The 18,388-nt window shown below is 50.5% G+C and overlaps 1 protein-coding gene across 6 annotated transcripts in view; it reads left to right on the top strand.

Annotated features, from left to right (window-relative positions):
* Positions 1-18,388, top strand: part of BIN1 (bridging integrator 1) — a 157,766-nt gene that overhangs the window by 106,975 nt on the left and 32,403 nt on the right. For 4 of the 6 annotated variants that reach the window (XM_030580344.1, XM_030580348.1, XM_030580347.1 and 1 more), the window contains exons 9-12: positions 3,073-3,148; positions 5,127-5,209; positions 8,293-8,337; positions 16,538-16,688. In XM_030580344.1, the coding sequence (XP_030436204.1) occupies positions 3,073-3,148; positions 5,127-5,209; positions 8,293-8,337; positions 16,538-16,688 (355 nt within the window). The remainder of the gene's footprint in view (positions 1-3,072; positions 3,149-5,126; positions 5,210-8,292; positions 8,338-16,537; positions 16,689-18,388) is intronic. The other 2 variants (XM_030580345.1, XM_030580346.1) reach the window with 1 other exon arrangement.

Below are 18,388 nucleotides of genomic sequence, written 5' to 3'. Positions count from 1 at the left end.
GGGGGGCCGTCGGGGGCCAGTCGCCCCTTAGGGAGGTCGTTACTGTGATGGGCTCCCCATCGGTGTGAAGGGGGAGCCTGGGTTAAGGGTGACCTGCCCTGGATTTCTGAGTGCGTCCCAGCTCTCGGGGCTTCTCCTAGCATTCACAGAAGCCACCCCTTACCCTGTTTCCAAGACCCTGCCATCCTTGGATCTTTCGGGAATGCAGTAGCCACCCAGTGCGTGTTGCTTTTAGGGGCTGTCCATAAATTACATAGTGCATTAGGGCATGTAGGGGGGTTGTTAATTTTTGCATATTTGTTTCAGTGGTACAAACCGGTACAATGGGTGCTGGGGTCATGAAAATCTGCCTAGGGAGAGCTGAACTACACTGGCGACGTAGTGGGACGGGAGTGGGGAAGGGGATTTAGGTGCTTTTCCACACCACAAAGAAAAACCTGTGGCAGTGAGTCTTGGAGTCTGGGTTAATTGACTTGAGCCTGTGGGGCTCGAGCTATGGGGCTACAACCAGCAGTGTAGACGTTCCCACTCAGGCTGGCACCTGGGCTGTGAGACCTTCTCCCTTCTCTGGACTTCACAGCCTGGGCTGCAGCCGAACCAGGAGCATCTACACTGCTGTTTTTAGTCCTGCAGCCTGAGGCAATTGACCTCAGCGCTGCAGGATTTTCTTTGCAGGGTGCCCTTCGGCACTGAGTCCCCAAGTGCAGCTCTGGCTGGCAAGTCCTTTCCCTGGCATGGGGGTCCCAGACCCTCCAGCCCTGCTCCACAGCAGGGACCCAGCTGTCCGCCTGATGGTGCTTGGCTCCTGAGTGCAGGCTGGACACGGGAAAACAGGCAGGCAATGAAGGGAGACCAGTGGATCATAGATTTGCTGTACAGGGATTCCAGCCACAGAGAGGAAGGGATCTAGGAGACATCCTGGTGGAGGCCAGGTGATGAGTGAGGAAGGAGGAGAGCTGATGTTTGGGGAGGGGAGTGTTAGGGTGGAGTGCAGGCAAAGTGCACTCAGAAGTGTCTCAATTTCTGATTCAAAAATGCAGTCCCCTGGGGCTGGGGCTGATGGGGGCGGAGGCAGGACAGGAGGAGGGGAAAGCGGGCATCAGCAGAATGAAAGCAAAATCCTGAGCGGCCACTGGACCCCCGGGGATTCTGACTTCTAGCAGGGTACACGCACAGTGTGGCAGCATGAGTGGTGCAGCCGCCGGCTACAAGCCATGCAGCGGTTGGGCTGGTGCCTGCTCGGGAGCTCCCTGCCCTGTCAGATGTAATCCTCTCTCTTGGCTGCTGATCCCCCACCATGCAGATCGTGAGCCCTCTGCCCATCAGATGGAGGCAGCTGCTCTGTCTTGGTCTGGGGGTGGGGGGACTGCCTGTGGTCTGGCTTTTTTGAGGTCACAGGCCACGTTCTCCCTTGCCTGCTATTGTAAAGCACCCAGCAGTTCCGCTCGCTTTCCTCCCCTGCTCCGATCCTGTGGCCACATGCTCCCTTCTGCTCCTGCAGTGAGTGCTGCTCCCAATCCCACCCTGGCCTGGAGGGATGCCAGACAGATACCCCGCAGGGGCGGGTTGAATTCAGGGGGTCCCCCCGCTTCCTCACCAACCCCAAAGGCCCCTCTCTGGCTGGTAGGTGTCCCACTCAGCGCCGGGCTCTCTCCTGAGGAAGCAGAGGCAATGGCCCTAGCTCCTCAGGAGAAACCCATCTCACAGCAAGAGCTGGGTGGCTGCAGCTCCAGAGAGCACATTGTCGTGAGGAGAGCATGGGGCAGCGCCAGCCCTGGCTTCGTGCTGCCCCGACATCCCTAACCCAGCCCCCCTCTACTCCTGCACAATTCCTCCCCACCTTCAAGGTGCTGGGTTGGCAACAGGCAGAGTCTGTCCCTGTCAGTTTGCATCAGCTGAGGATCTGGCCCCTGCCAGCTTCAGGCATCTGTCAGTTTGGCTATTGGCAGCAGGGCACTTAACCCTGTGACCCCCGAGTAACCAGCTTGTCCCTCTGTAGTCGGTCTCTAGCTTTCTAGCCATGTAGCTTATTCGCTCCCCTTCTGCAGAGAAGAAAACCCAGCAGGCAGGACAACACTTTTTCTTGGGTTAACTCAAATCACTAGATTTGGGAGTCGCATAGGGAATGTGTCTGGGACCAGGCCCCTAAAGCCTGCTCGAGTTCTGGGGTTTCTGTGCTCAACCCTTCTGTTTTCTCCCTGCAGTTACTGTTACCATGGCATCTTTTTCCAGAAGGGAGGACTGGGGAGTGTTGGTCCATGGCCATTGCCACTCTGGAGAATGGCGTGGGGTGGGTCCACCACGAAAAGCACCCTGAGAGGCCTGTCTTCTCCCTTTCTGCTAGAACCAACCATCTCCTATAGGCCCCACTGGCCTGGTTTTATTCCGTAACTAGTGGCTCCCACATGGGAGCAAAGAAAAACAGTTGCCCTAGCCCCAGGGCCGGTGCAAGGAAGTTTCGCGCCCTAGGCGAAACTACCAACTTGCACCCCCTCTCCCCCCGGCGGCAGCTCCCCACCCCCTGGCCCGGGGAGCCATGCGGTACCTCCCAACCCCAGCTCACCTCTGCTCTGCGTCCTCCCTGAGCACGCTGCCCCTGCTCTAATTCTCCTCCCAGGCTTGCGGCACCGAACAGCTGATTGGCGTTGCAGGCTTGGGAGGCGGGAGAAGCGAAGCAGCGACTGCGCGGTGAAACCCCCTGGCTGTTGGCGGTGTGCTGACCCAAGGGAACCTCTGGGCTGCTGGCGGCGGCTCAGATTCCCTCTCCCTCCCAGCGCAGCGGCCCCTGAAAAGTCTTTAAAAATTTTGGGAGGGAGCGCCAAATCTTGGCGCCCTAGGCAACTGCCTAGTTCGCCTAAATGGTAGCACCAGCCCTGCCCAGCCCACAGGGCTGTCTGAGGACTTCCTGACCTGCACTGTTGTTAGAACGGAGAGTGAGCGCAGCTTCAATTTGAAATGTGCGTGTGTGTGTGTGTGTGGGGGGGGGGGTGGTATTAGCAAAGGAAACCAAGTCCGCAGATCTTGAAAGAGCCACCTGTATCCGCTAACTCTTGCTCTGTTTCCATTTGGCAGTCGTGTTGGTTTCTATGTCAACACATTCCAGAGTATAGCAGGCCTAGAAGAGAACTTCCATAAAGAAATGAGCAAGGTAAGGTTACTGGCCCTTGTATTCATTTGCCATGCTATTATCGATAACAGTCACTTGTGCAGTGCAGCAAATGCACCCGGGGCTGTACAAGAGGCTAGCACCAAGCTGAGGCCAGGCACTTGTCTTGATGGCTTTACAATCCTAACATTCCTGTTTAAATAGCCATCTGGTCACTGCAAGGAATCTTGCGGTTTTCAGGTGGGAATATTGTTGACTGGAGCATATTCTCCTGAGAGAAGTGGATCCCACCAAGAGTGAATGAAGCCAGTCTGATTCAGCACCTTCAAACTTCTGGGTAAAGAGTTTCACTTACTAAAATGGATACACTGGTAGCAAAGGTGCCATCTGTAGTAAACCTTCAATGCCATAAGGAGTATCTCAAGGAGCAGATGGCTTAGTTGCTCCACACTGGTTCTGTAGCTGCCTAGCCAGGCCCTGAAGAGGTCTGAGGGGTAATGAGTGGCGAGGCCAACAAACTGACTCATTCATCTGGAATTCTTGTTTCTCATTTAACTTAAAAACCAGATTTGAAATAACTCCCGGAGTCCTCCAGGCTCATGCGTTACCCACATGATTTATACACTCCCTATACATCTCGCTAATCTTTTATGAGGAGACAGGGAGCCCAAGTGAAAACAGATACTTTTTGTTCTCCAACTGTAGTCTGGGCAACAATACAGCAACTAAGCAACAAGCAACATTATGGTCGTTAAATTCCTAGAAGTAACCACTCACAGTGAGGATACGACTGGCATCATTTAAACATTAGCTTCAAGGTCTGTTGATGCTTCACAGGGACCCTTACAAAAATAATCCAGTGTTCTACAATAATGCTACAAACCACGGTAGTAACACTATTGTTAAAGACAGTGGTTTTTTCTTTGTTTTTTTACTTATACTTCAGTATTTTATAAGGGAAAACTTTTTGGAAAACCCATCTGCGTAGAGCAGTGGTCCCCAGACTGGGGCGTAGGAACATTTTGGGGGGTGCATCAGGGCCTGTCCCAGTCCCCACGGTGAGCAAAGAGGGAGCGCCACCCAATCCCACTCTGCCCCCAGCTCTGCTCCGACTCCACCTCCTGGCCCCATGCCCAGCCGTGGCCCCACCGAGGCCCAACCACAGCTCCACTCCTTGCCCTGCCCCTTCCGCCCCCTCCCCCCCCAGCCTCGGCCAGGGGCTTCGTTCATGGGCTCCAGCCCCACCCCCAGCTGCACCCCCAGTCTTGGCTCACTTACTCCTGTCTGCATCCCCCCCGAGCCCTGTCTCCACTCCCAGCCTTGGCTCTGCGGGGGAGTAGGGGTAAAGGGGGGGCATGATCCTGAAAAGTTTGGGGACCACTGGTTTAGAGAGAATCCTCTTCCTGTGTCACATGTTTTGCAGGTCTCTTCCCCATTTTTTTGTTGTTTGGGGACATGTGCAAGAAACCAGGACCTTTTGTTCCTTAAGAGTCATCTGCTTCTTATTAGAGCTGTAGGATCAAATTAATCGCTGGCCTGGACAGTGCAATACCATTGACATTGATGGAGTGGATCTCTTAGTGCCAATGGTGACTTTGGCCTGTAATTTCATTTGTGACACAGCCATTTTGTATTAGTAACCTCTGGTGTGGACACAGATGAGCTTCGAGGCTTCAGCTGTGCTCATGCAGAGGTCCCTGGTAATACCGAGGAGGGTGGAGAAAGGCAAGAAATAGAAAAGATCTGAGCAAGGTTGTTTGTAAATCAGACACAGGCTCCCCAGGGGGTTCTGGTGATGCTTCACGGTTTGGAGCGTTAAAGAATGTGCGGATTGCTGTAGTGCTTCTGGATTATGTTCCATTTAAAAGGGGGTGGCCAAGGAAGGGCCGGAACGAAGATGGGGCCCAGTTTCACCAGCACCGTGCCTTCTCCTGGGGTATCGTGGTCCTGATGCAGGTCTTTGCCTTGGCTAGCCAGCCCTATTCCCCACCTGCTTCTTAGGATTCTCTTCTTTTTACAGTTGAACCAAAACCTCAACGATGTCCTGACGAACCTGGACAAGCAGTACTCGAGCAACGCCTTCCCCATTAAAGCACAGCCAAGGTGAGCCACCGTTGCAGTGATGCACCTTCCCCTGCAGAGGTTGAAGGGGCAGGTGGGAGCCCACTGTGGAAATGTCTCTTACAGGGGAGAGTGAAATGATTTGATCTGCATCCTCTCTATTTCAGTTCTCCTTCCTCACTCTATGTGGCTGTCACCTAGTGGCTCTCAATAGATAATTCCACCCCCAAGATGCAGAACTGACCCACCCCGTGCTTCTCATTGCTGGTCAGGCCGCACGGTGGGACACTTCCACTTCCAGATCACTCTCTGACACACATTTAAGACCAAGGGACACAAGAGCCCCATGTCCTATCTCCCTCTGCCTATCGCCCCCTTTCCATTCCAGCTCTGGTCACCAAACCCGAATCTCCAGTTGGCAGACTCTTGTGCGCAATTACCTATTTTGTGCATGAAAATGGCGGTTTTGCCCATGCAAATCTCGTGGGTACAGTTAGAGCCTCATGGGAGTTTGGCCTTTGTGTTTAGGGAACATCAGACCCCTATTATGGAGGTCTCTGCAAAGTGCTAGTGTCCACAGGATCTTATTTTTTTTCTCAGCAGAATCTGGTCCTCATTGGTTAACTGCAAATCTGTACGTTCTTGAGCTTTTCCAGTTAAGGGGGTGGGAGGGTTGGGCTCTGGCTGAGGCTGTATCTGGCTCCCATCCAAATGCGTGAGTGATGAAGCAATGTGGGCCTCTGGCTTCCAGCTGCTGCTCGTCCCACATGCTGGGTGAGCAGTAATGCAACATAAATGCCAAATCAGCATATAGAGGGAGTTAGCATGATGTCAGTGATAACTTCAGCCTATGTGCCTTGCTTCAGGACAGCTGTTGAAAGGTTAGAGCAGCTGTGGGGACCCCTGTGGACTCCTATTCCTTCACCTCCCAATTTAACCCTTTGTTGCAAACACAAAACCCAGTGGGTTTATACAATTCACCAACTTTAAAGGTGAAGATGTTATCCTAAGTCGGAGGCCAAATTTTACCTGTGTAGACACAAACTTCCATGACACTTAAGACCAGTAGAAATGTTTCCATCTTCCCCATCTAGCAAACATCCCCCTGCAGACTTTGCAACCCAAAGACTGCAGCATTGTACTGGGGAACTGAAAGAGAAACAGACTCTTCTGTCCTCTACCAAATGATGTTATGATCTGAATAGGGCACTACCGTGTTAAGAACATTTCCTACCCCATGGCAGATAGGTCCTGTGCTATGTAGCAGACCTTCTTTCCTGCCCCCTCCCTTTCAGAAGAGCACCTGTCCGTTGTTCCATAGCAGGCACGAGATCTGTGATGTAGTGAACACAGAAGTTTGGGGTTTGCTCTTGGCCATAGAGTCCAGTGACCTTGCAAAACCCTAACCCAGTCCCATACCTTGAGGTTGGGTTTCTGGTGTGCAGGGTCTTTCTCAGCTGGGAGGAGCTGAGATCCTTACAGTTCTGAAGACACCAGGGGTGAAATCCTAGCCACCTTCAGATCAGTGGGAGTTTTGCTATTGACTTCAGTGGAGCTATTATTCCATCCCAGCAGTACAGGGTTCTTGTTCCCTGATCCCTTTCCTCATGCAGCTGGCTTCAACCTGCCGGTCCACTGGAATGGGGTCATATGGGGCAGGTCTCCTCTTATGAATGATGGAGATCTGATTCCCTCCAGAAGGCACCCAGTCCTGGTTAATTAAAATGATTGAGATGCTCTTCTGAAGTCTCCTCAGATGGAAGGCACAAAGCACAAGAGAGGGATGAGGAGGCAGGAGGGCTGCAGCTGATGCTTTGGCTCGGTGGAACGCAGTAACGGCAACTCAACATGTTTGTTTATTTTTATGAATACTTGTGACTCCTGGCCAGCTGCAAGTCTTCCCCAACAAAATCTTCCAAGAAAATCAAATTTTCCATCAGTGCAATTCTGGCCTAGGCAAGTCTCCAGCTTCATTTGTAGGATATGAGGCACCCCAGCTCCCTCCGCTGTAGCCCAGAGCGCTGTAACTGGCTGGGAGAGCTCATGCCCTGAGGAGGGAAAATGAACACGGAAAACCTTGTATGTGTAGAAACTCATGGGCTTGGCTCCATCTTTCCCCTCCATGCCCAGTTGCCCCAGACATGCCCCACTGACCCACTCCACACATGCTCTGAGTCAGAGCTGTGGAGATCTTTGCAAACAGAAAAGCATTCTCCTTCTCTCTCCTGTTGCATTGCTTTTGGGCTCTACCGTGTGTCCAGACCTGTCCTGTAATAGAGCTGTTCCCCACAGGTACCCAGGGAAGGGGTTGGATGGTGTCAAACATTTGTCAGGACAATAGATTTTTGTAGATGGCAGGAAATGCACAGTTGTGTTTCCTGCCATCTCTCCTGCAGCTTGCTGGGGAATCTTGTCTAGTGGGGTTGGGGAAATGCCCCTTCCCTTTCTCAATGAGGGGAATCGTCTGCTCTTATTGCAGGCCAGGATCTGCGATCAATGCAGACGATTCCCCTCATTTGTATACGTAGGGGCTGGAGATGGAGAGAGTGAAAGGAAATGAATGTAGATGGGCGGAGAGATGGGACGGTTCCCCTGTTATGTCAGTGTGTTGTCTTTGTGAGGAATCCTGCTGTTTGGAGCTGCTCCTGGTGCAACTCCTTGTGCTTTTGAGAGTGTACATGGAGGGAAGCAGCGTAAGCTGGCTGCAGTGCAGCTGGGGAGAATGGAGAACTGGGAGTCAGGATTTCTGGCTTCTAATCCCAGGTCTTCCGCTGGCTTGCTGTGGGACTGTAATTTCTCAACCTCCATTTGTCCACCTGTGAAACAAGACTATTTGTGGATCCCTGCCTGTCTGGCTTTCTACACATCTGCTTCTCTTTGTGCAGATCTGCCCTGGGGTCCCCAGGGGAAATTCACATCTCTTGACACTGCCATGCACAAGGAGTCCTGTCCTGTCCTGTGCTCTGCCCCGTAGTACATAGACCAAATCCAGAAGCTAGGAGAAGGAAGGGCTTGAATACAATCCTCCTGTGGCACCAGGTTCGCTGGTGCGTGGCACCTTAACATTTGCTCCCCCATGGCTGTGTTATCCAGTAATGAGAATCATTGTGTGCCATCCCCACCAGAAAGAAAACTAAACTGTTCTCCAGGCTGAAGAAGAAGATGAGCAGGTACCAGTATGGAGAGCAGCATTATGAGACGTGTCTGAGTGGAATATAAGGCCATGTTCTAACAGCTTGGGGGGTGTTAACTTGGGGACTGGAACGGAGGTCCTTGCATGACTCGGTGTGTTTCTGGCCCCGTGGAATCATTGAAGATTTCTGCATGTCTGACTAATCCTAATAATTTTTCATTCTTGGTTTGAATCCCTGCTTCCTTCTGGTTGTTGGCCTTCATTTGAGGGTGCTGGGAGGTATTAGTGACTGGTGACACGCAGGAGGTCAGATTGGATGACCTGGAGGTCTATTCAGGCCTGACACTTAGACTCCATGGCTGTTTGAACCCTGAGGTTTTGTCTGGGTTCAGAGTTGCTGTGGTTTAATTATAAGTGTGATTTGATTTAAAAGCTGACTTAAACTGGTGCAACTTTGACTGTTAAAAAGGCCTCATTTTCCCGAGATGGAGCTCTCCTTTCGAATGTGTTCTGATTTATTGAATGTGTAAGAGAAAGTAAGTTGCTATGACACTCCTCCTGGCTGAACCTGGATTCCCTGTGCTTTGCTCCTTGTGACACCAATTACATGGATCAGTGCATTGTAGTTATAAAATGCTGCCCCATTGCACAGGCGCAAATCACAGTATCAAGTAGAAGCAGCAGGGAGTCAATCCTCTTGCCTTTTAAAAAGCACATGCTTGTAACTTCTGTTTCAATACACAGAATAGTCCGACCATCTAGTGGTTGTAGCTGATGCCTATGTGCATGTTGTAACTAAAGTGGAAACATGTAGGAGATTGAGTGTATTTGTAAAGGGAGACTTAAGAGAGGGACTGAATGCACCAGAAGGGTAGGGGCGGAGAAAAGAATAGTTGCATAATTGTGTAGAAGCATTTCCTAGTTTGGGGGTTCCTTAGACTCTGTGCTGACACTTTCTACCAAGACTGGTCAGAAAAAAATAATTCTAATCCCAGCTGGCTCCTAGAATGCAGTGCTGTGTAATGGTTAAAACACAGGATTAGGAGCCAGGCTTCTTGGGGTCTAATCCCAGCCCTGCCACAGACTTGCTATGTGCCCTCAGGGTTTCTCTGCCTCAATTTTACCCCTCTGTACAATGGAGATAATAATACTTCTCACAGGAAAGTTGAGGGATTTAGTGAATTTTTTAGAAGACACTTTTGAGCTCCTTGGATGAAAGGGGATAAGTGACGACTGTTTTAAGGTTGGTTTCAGAGTAGCAGCTCTGTTAGCCTGTATCCTCAAAAAGAACAGGCGTAGTTCTGGCACTTTAGAGACTAACAAATTGATTTGAGCATGCTCGAGGGTTGACCCCTGAGCAGGCTCAAATAAATTGGTTAGTCTCTAAGGTGCCACAAGTACGCCTGTTCTTTTTGTTTTAAATTTGCTAAGTCTCTTATTGGGGAACTGAAAAGTTAAGATTCGGGCAAGTTGTATGTCTGTTTTTACTGCTGGCTGGTAATCCTGGGGCCCCAGTAACAGGAAACCTCAATAGCTTTACCCAAGTGTTATCCCACGTAATGGCTGTGCCCGCACAAAGAACACCATCTCCTCACATTTCGCTTCGTGCCACTAACACTGCAACAGCAGGAGCTCTGGTATAGACCAACAACTAGAGTTCTAGCCACAGGGTCATCTTGCTTAGAGCAGGTCCAGATGACCCTGGGTTAAAATGCCAGGGCTTTGACTATACTAGGGCTCCCCGTGGGTGGAGCTGGTGCAGGTGGAATGCTGAGAAATTTGCAGGCACTGGAGCACTTGTTTGGACCAGGCTCTGATCTGCTGCTTGCAGGTTATAGTGGTGCTACTTGTGTCCTCCTACATCTGGGTACGAAGGTGCTTCTCTTGCCATTGCCTGGAGACCAGTGTGCTTTGGTGCTAAAGAATAAATTGTGTTTGGCTAGAAGGCACCATCCGATCCTTAGCCCCTCTGCTGAGATGCCCACCCCTCTGCCATGTGGGAGTTTGCAGAGAGGCGACTGGGCTGGGAACAAAGAGTGGAACCAGTGGTGTCCCCTCCTGTGTAACTGCATTGCTGCAGCACATGGGAGTCCCATTTGCAAATGTTGGCATAGGCTGTTCTAAAACAGTCCAGGCTGAGGGGGGCCCTAGGGTCTTTGAGTCTCAGCAGCACAATAAGGGTGTCTTTGGATTGTGTTAATTTGCTTGCGTTGATTAAATTGTGTAGCCAATTGCTCCACTACGCTTCCGTTCATTTATAAACTGTATTCAAGAGACCACATAGCCAATGCCAGTCAAGTTTCCTGCGTTAAGCCAATAAGAATCTAATACAGGAAAAAGGTTCAACGCAACCCCTATCTCCAAGAAGCCGTCTCGTGAAGTGTTACATTAATTCACCTTACACAGATGTGCTCCCAAACTTACACAGTTCAGCTAGTGTTATTTATATGATGATATGACAAGTTACACATGGCTAAAATCCAACCTGTCAGTTTGTCCCGGTTCCTTAACTTGTTGGTTTTGTTCCTTTCTTACCTTTTGTTTTGGGGACTAGCATTTCAGGGACTGCTCTGTCAAGATATTTCCCTAGCTTGTACTAAGACACAGAACAAAAGTATTGTGACACGTTTCCTATCTGTATATGCCAAGTGCTTACTTCCACAAATGCAAGGTTTATGGGTTACTTTCCGGCTATATAACTGCTATTCTATTACTATTACATGCTTAATACCCACTGATATATGTACATGATGGATAATACATATCAGTAATGTGATATATATGTTCTAGCCCAGCACATATTAGTCAGCTCTTGTGCTAGAGTCAGTCCCTAGTACGTGCATTTCAAATGGGAGACCAGAACCCCAAAGCTGAGTCATTCCTTCGCTCAGCATCATTTCCCAGTAACATACTGGAGGGCAGCGGGAAGCTTGTCTTGTACCTCTGCTGCAATTGAGCAAGAGTCCAGTGCCCAGTTGGTCAGTAGGGGGCAGGCTACCTGTCTTAGCTTCCCAAAGCAGTGCCTACCCGGCGTTCTCCACGACACTGAGCTGTCAGTTCAGAGGCACGGTTTGTTCTGAGTGGGGCTTTGAAGTGATTTCTGGGGATTTGTTCCCTTAGGAAGCCTGAAGGCCACAGAAGCCCAGCAGCGGGTTTGATTGGTGGTTGCTGGCTGAGCTCTAATGCTGGATGCCGCCGAAGCAGCGGGCTTGTTCAGAATGAAGACGCCACCCTGGGTTTCTAAAAGGTTCAGGGTCAGACAAAATTAGCACTGGCATTTTGGTACTCGGAGCAGCAAAAAGCTTCAGCTGGCTATAAATAGCAGTGACTTACTGAGGGCTTTGGTCTGGGGCCTGCTTGGAAGGAAATGGGATGGGCCTAAAGGAGGAAGGGGGCAGCTAGATGTGTGGAGCCTTTCACCTATGGGGCACCAGTCCGGATCCCTGGTAGGGACTGAAAATAACTGCCCCTGAAGACTGCAAATGAGTTGATTGGTTGCATCAGTTCCTGATGGGGCAGGTGCCCGTACCACAGCTGGTGGCAGTGTCATCAGAGACGCCAGTGAGTGAACAGGATTGGAGTCTGAAGTCCCCTCTTCCCCAGTCCCTCCAGGCACATGGGTGGGGAAGGCTGCACACATGGGTGGTGTCTATTCTGTGGCTAGGGCATCAGCCGGCCCTGTGAGATGCATCCGTTTCAGACAAATGACCCATTTCAAGAGTCACGGAGGGGACCTGAGATCTGGCATCTTTACTCCAATCCATATCAGGATCTTGTTCTCTGCACCCCAAGGAGAGGAGCCTGGGGCTCAGATTCAGCCCTTGCTTAATTTTATACTAAGTCTGAGATTCTAGGGGCCAAGCTTGCATAATGTTATCCTGGGGGAGAGGGATAGCTCAGTGGTTTGAGCATTGGCCTGCTAAACCCAGGGTTGTGATTTCAGTCCTTGAGAAGGCCACTTAGGGATCTGGGGCAAGTCCTGCTAGTGAAGGCAGGGGACTGAGCTCAATAACCTCACAGGGTCCCTTCCAGTTCTATGAGATAGGTATTGGGACTAAATGTGTCCCCAAGGCCAGTGCTTAATGCCAAGGCTGAGCCCCAGTACCACTGGGCCTGGCAGGTCACAGCCCCAGCACTTCCAGGCCTGGCAGTTGAGAGCCCCAGCACTGCTGGGCTTGCTGCATCGCTCATGAATGTAAAAAAATTGCTTGAGCTCCAGCACCTCTTTCCCTACAAATTAAGCATGACCTAAGGCTCTTACAAATGAGAGCAGTCCTACCACTGACCTCCATCTGCACACAGCAGCTTTTCCTTCCTTTTTGGAAAATCCAGGACCAGATGCCAATGGTGCAATGCCACCTGGCCCATAATTTAGATCTTCATGGGAGCTGAGCAGGATTGAAGCAGCCCCATATGGCTGCCCAGCTGGGGGTTTATTGTTCCTCTGGGTACTACCCTGCTGGCGGGATTCTCCTTGGCTTTGCTATCCACATCTGGTGAACTGGAGGAAGCCCTGGGTATTTGGGCCCCCTAGAACAAGGAGCTTCTATACATTTCCCAGAGTGGAACCTGGATAGTTGTTTTTCCTATAGCAATAAAGCTTTTTATAATCAAACCGAAGAATGCATCATTTCCCCCCAGTGGTAGAGAATAGGGGTGTGCAGCTGTGGGAAAAGTTGGGGATTGATTGAATACCCCTCCCTCCCCCAGCATGTCTTGGAACACCCGCCTGTAATTACCGTATTTTTTTTTGGCATAGACAGTCCCAGGCAGAGCCCTGCAACAGGACTGGGTTGGGTAACAAAAACCAGAGTGTTGCAATTTGCAGGAAAACGCTAAATCACTAAATGGTTTAAGCAAGATTTGTTTAATCCTTTTATTGGTAAAAATTGTGCCTGAATTCCATTTATAAATATATTAACCATCCTTTTTTTTTTTTTTTTTTTGGTGGCCTGGGGGGAATCTGTCTCTCTTGCAGGATTTATAGGATCTAAGGTTTTTTGTGGGTGGGAGTGGGATAAAAATGCAAGAAACAATGTGTTGGCAGGCAGGAGCGGGTATTGCGGGGCAGGGCAGGGACAGAGTTAAAAAAATAGTCCCATGCAAGGTTCTGGTCCAGGCAATCCCATCCTATCCCTTCCTTCCTATGTGCGCTAATGCTGAAATCACCAGCAGGGGGCACTGTTAGGGGGAGTCATTCCAGCCTGGGAAGCAAGAGGCTGCAGACCGGGATTGAAACCCGGGTCTCCTCTGGCTATATCCTGCGCTCTCACTGAGTCACTGGGTCAGCCTGAGCAATGCGGTTTTAACCGAATTGCTATGAAGCTGATGGGGAGCTTAGGAGCCTAGTGAGGCCAGCCCTTCCTCTGTGCCCTAGAAATGTGGAATCACAGGACGGGAGGAGGTGGTGTACTTGCTACTGACAGGTGACTAACTAGCTTGCTGCACACTGCTTATATTGAGGTTGCTGTAACTCTGATTTATAGCAGGAGTTCTCAGCCTCTTCCCTCCTAGCACCTCCTCACTTAGCCACTCCTCAGCTGGGTCCCACAATCCTTTGCACTACAATAGCTTAAGGGACATCTGAGGAGGACCCAGTAGGCAAATCCAGTCAAGTTGAAGAGCAGGAGAGTTGGATGCATGTTTGTGACCCGTTCCTGGTTTCCTCCCAACAAGCACCCGCTTCTTCTTCAGGTCCATGTGACCCACAGGGTGAGAGCTGTCGGCACGGAAAGCTGTTGGTTTTTTGCATCTTGTTGTCATGCTGCTGATGTGAACGTCATTAGAAACATCTGATCTGCATGAGAGTGTGGAGTGACTGCTTCTTGGGGGTGTCTCTGTGAGGTTGGGGAGTGAGGTGGGATCAGGGGTTCAAAGGCTGGTGCTTGCTTTGAATGGAGAGAAATCTTTAAATGCCTCTTCTGTTCTTCCTCCATCCTGTCCCAAGACTCTGTGTATTTAAGCATGAGACCGTAGTGCATCCTCCGTTGGCATGAGCATCGCCATGCCACTGTTAGCCAGTGACTATGAGAACATGGGCACCATGGGGCATGGCTGTTTCAAGTGGAGATACATACAGGGAGTGCATTGTTGCCCTGTGGGATGGGGACCGAGGTTCTGAGTCGCATCCGGTTTTAGACTGGGTCTAATCCAGGTTTTGGAGTGCACGGTGTTATGGACCAGCTGGCTGGCCTCAGGGTGTGTTTCATGCTACAGAGGATGACCATGCCTTTTTGCCACAAGACATATGTCTGCTGGCTTTACCTATGTAATAGAGGAGCTGCCTCTTAAACACTTGTATTTTCTCTCCAATTATAGGTGGGGCTGGTAGTACTGTCCCTTACTAAGGTTGCCCAACACTTCCCATTATAAGACCCTGTTTTCAGTTGCTTAGAACCTTGCCATTAACTGTTTGGGCTGAAATTTTCCACACCAAGTATCTGCCTCAAGCTCAATTGGTTTTGATAATTTCAGCCGAAAAGGTTCAGCTGTTTCTGAGAACGAGACTTGGTAGAAACGTGATGTTTGGCCCATGCTGGGGGAGTAGATTGGGACAAGTAGCCTGGGAGAGGAAGGGAAAGCTGGAATTGGAAGATGGTAGGGTGGGGGAGGGAAACTGAGAGTCGGAGGGGAGACTGCGACTGCGAGCCAGGGGGGGAGGGGAGACAGTGGGAGTGGGGAGCTGGGAGCCAGTGGGGATAGGGACTAGAGGTTGGGGGGTGGAGGAGGTGACAGGTAGGATGAGAAGCCAGGAAGGGGGAACTGTGACTGGATGGGCAAGGAGCTAAGCGGGAGGGGGTACTGGGAAAGGCAATGACTAGGATTGGAAACAGGGGGAATAACTAGGACTGGGAGTTATGGTGGGGCACTGGGAGTGGGACAGAGATTGGGAGTCTGGAGGAGGAGGCTGGGACAAGCCTCAGTGGCCCCACACTACAAGAAGGATGTGGAAAAATTGGAAAGAGTCCAGCGGAGGGCAACAAAAATGATAAGGGGGCTAGAACACAGGACTTATGAGGAGAGGCTGAGGGAACTGGGATTGTTTAGTCTGCAGAAGAGAAGAGTGAGGTGGGATTTGATAGCAGCCTTCAACTACCTGAAGGGGGGGTTTCCAAAGAGGATGGAGTTCGGCTGTTCTCAGTGATGGCAGATGACAGAACAAGGAGCAATGGTCTCAAGTTGCAGTAGGGGAGGTTTAGGTTGGATATTAGGAAATACTTTTTCACTAGGAGGGTGGTGAAGCACTAGAATGGGTTCCCTAGGCAGGTGGTGGAATCTCCTTCCTTAGAGGTTTTTAAGGTCAGGCTTGACAAAGCCCTGGCTGGGATGATTTAGTTGGGAATTGGTCCTGCTTTGAGCAGGGGGTTGGACTAGATACCTCCTGAGGTCCCTTCCAACCCTGATATTCTGTTATTCTAAGCCTGAGCATCCTGAGGTGGGGCATCTGGGACTGGCTAGGTACGGAGAATGAGCTGGGAGCTGGGTGAGAAACAGACAATACCAGGACAGGGACAGATTGGAGGCAACAGGGCAGAAGGGGTCAAGCTTGGGGAAACAGGCAGCTGAGTGTTGGTCCTGCCTTGAGCAGAACCAGTGCTGGCCCTGCCTTGAGCAGGGGGTGGGACTAGATGGTCTCCTGAGATCCCTTCCAAACCCGCTCTTCTATGATTTGGTGTAGTCTTTGTCCACTAGACCACACTGCCCTTGAGAGCCTGGGGTGGAACCCAAGATGCCTGAGTCTCAGCGTTCTTCTGTGGTCAGCAAATATCTGTGAAACCCTCTGGCAAAGGGTCTTGTCTCCCTCTCGTGCTGGTCCCCACGGAGGATGGCAACCTGCTAGTGCTGTCAGTTACTTTGTTAGCTCACATGGCAGATGTCCGTGTGGTGCAGCCACCTATGTGGGTGTCAATATAATGCCACAGGACAGAATTTCTGTTTTTTCAGTGTGTCTAAGTGCATCCATGTGCATGCAAGGCAATGACCTAGGTTAATATATCGTGATCTGCATGAGTTCCTACTGCAGAAAGACAATGCACGGGATTGAAGGTGACTCAGCAAGAAACTGCTCAGAAGCTTATAAACTCTGCCTGGTACTGGACTGAGGGTCCGTGGTTGCAGGTGTGGGCATTGAGATGAGGAGAGAATCGAGACCACAAGACCTGGCTGGATCAGTCTGTCTGATCAGAATAATTCATTCTGGGGCTGGTTCTGACTCTCCTTTGTTTTCTGTCCTGCAGCGACAGTGCCCCAGCGAAAGCAAACAAAAGCCCCTCGCCTCCACCCGATGGGACCCCCATCACCAGCCCCGAGATCAAGACTGTCAACCAGGAGCTGGAACCGTCCTCGTTGGAAACACCCGGGGCTGGCATCCCTAAGTCACCGTCTCAGGTAGTGTCCTCGCGGTGTTAACCTGGCCCCAGAAATGGGACCCCTGCTGCCAAAGCTTCAGTGGGCCAGACAAGACACAAGTCAGGTCTCTGGCTGCTTTTGAACATATGAGATGGTGCCTGCTCTCCATCTTGTGGAATGGCCTGGATCCCTGTGTGGCAGGTGCTGCCTCTCTGATAAGATCATTTGCTCCTTTTCGGTGTCTCTGTTGCTGGGAGAAAGCTTACCAAGCCCTGAAATTGCTCTTCGATGCTGTTAGCATGTGTACTCATTGGAGACAAAATAATACCCCTCTACCAGGCTGGTGTATGACCATTCAGTGAGGGTGAAGGTCAGTGTTGAGCTATGAAATTTTGTTCTCTCCCCCCATAATTAACCTGCAGAACTCATTGCCACAGGATATTACTGAAGCCAATAGTTGAGTATTGTCCAAAAAAGGATCAGACACTGACGGAGGGTAAGGAGAACTTCCACAATTACATCAAACAGAGTGAACAATCAAGGCAATAAATCCTCGTTCTTCAAGGAGTAGGCCAACTGCTGACTGATGGAGGCCAGGAAGAGGCATGTCCCTTGTGGGGAATCTAATACCTTCCACTGCAGCATTTGATGCCAGCCATTGTTGATGACAGCGTGCTGGACAAGCTGAGCCACTTATCTGAAGAGCAGGGCTTCGTCTGCACCTTATGGTCCCTGCACCATTGTTGCGACACACATTTAATTTAAGCTCATTGATCGTTTTCCTCACATGTGAAACCCCAAGTGGTATGTTTAAAATATGGTGTCAGTTACCACTTGCAATATCACTATAGCTGGATTCTCACCTGATGGGCTTCATAATTTTTATTCTGGGCTTTAAAGAAAATTAAATCTGTTGCCGCTCTCTACCATCCCCACATAAGAAGGAGTGAAAGGAGAGGGTGGATGGGAAATGCAGAATAAACTTAGCTGGCCAATTCAGGTGTGGTGCAAGTCCCTGGGCCTCAGTAGGTGACCTCACTAGATTATCTTCCCAATGGAAGAATCGTGGTTCTCAGTGGTTCTGGCCTAATAGTGTCCTAACCGGAGAAAAAATACCCAATTGCTCTTCAGCTGAGATGGCTACAGATCAAAACTTTCTTGAAGTCCAGGTGAGGTGGAGTCCTGCTTTTGGGTCAGGGCCTACGTCCGCTTTGGAATAGTCTCTCATTCTGTCTCTTCTTCAGTGTTGTTTGTCTCCCTAATGGAATCTGGATGCCGGGGATGGGGAGATGTTCACAGCCTCATGAAAGCCCTTTTTTAGTCCTTTGAGGTGTGTAGGTACCTGGCAGCATTTTCTAAAGCCCTGTTAGAAAACTCGTCTTTCCCCTCCAATCTTCCTCAACTGCTGTTGGTCTTGGTTCTGGTTTCTTTTCCATTGCAGGGACCTGTCCGCTCTTCTTGCTGGGCCATCGCCTTGCACCTCCTCGTGCAATTGTTGGCCAGTGATATAGCCCCATACCCTGAAAATCCCACCTGGGCTGCAGGGAAGGAGTGTGCTGTGTCTCGTCCATTGGGTTTTTAGACAGGACCCAAATGTTACTTGGTGGCATTCACCTTGTAGGAGAGGTGGAGAGCATAGCTGGAGCAATAACAGAATGGCAAAGAAATCTTGAAACAAAACCAGAGCTGTTGTCAGAGGCAAACTCCAGGGCTGTGGGTGGTGAATGTTTAATTCCCTG

The sequence above is a fragment of the Gopherus evgoodei genome, chromosome 11 (genome assembly GCF_007399415.2).
Source record: "Gopherus evgoodei ecotype Sinaloan lineage chromosome 11, rGopEvg1_v1.p, whole genome shotgun sequence".
Lineage (NCBI taxonomy): Eukaryota > Metazoa > Chordata > Testudines > Testudinidae > Gopherus > Gopherus evgoodei.
This window is presented reverse-complemented; position numbering and strand designations above follow the sequence as displayed.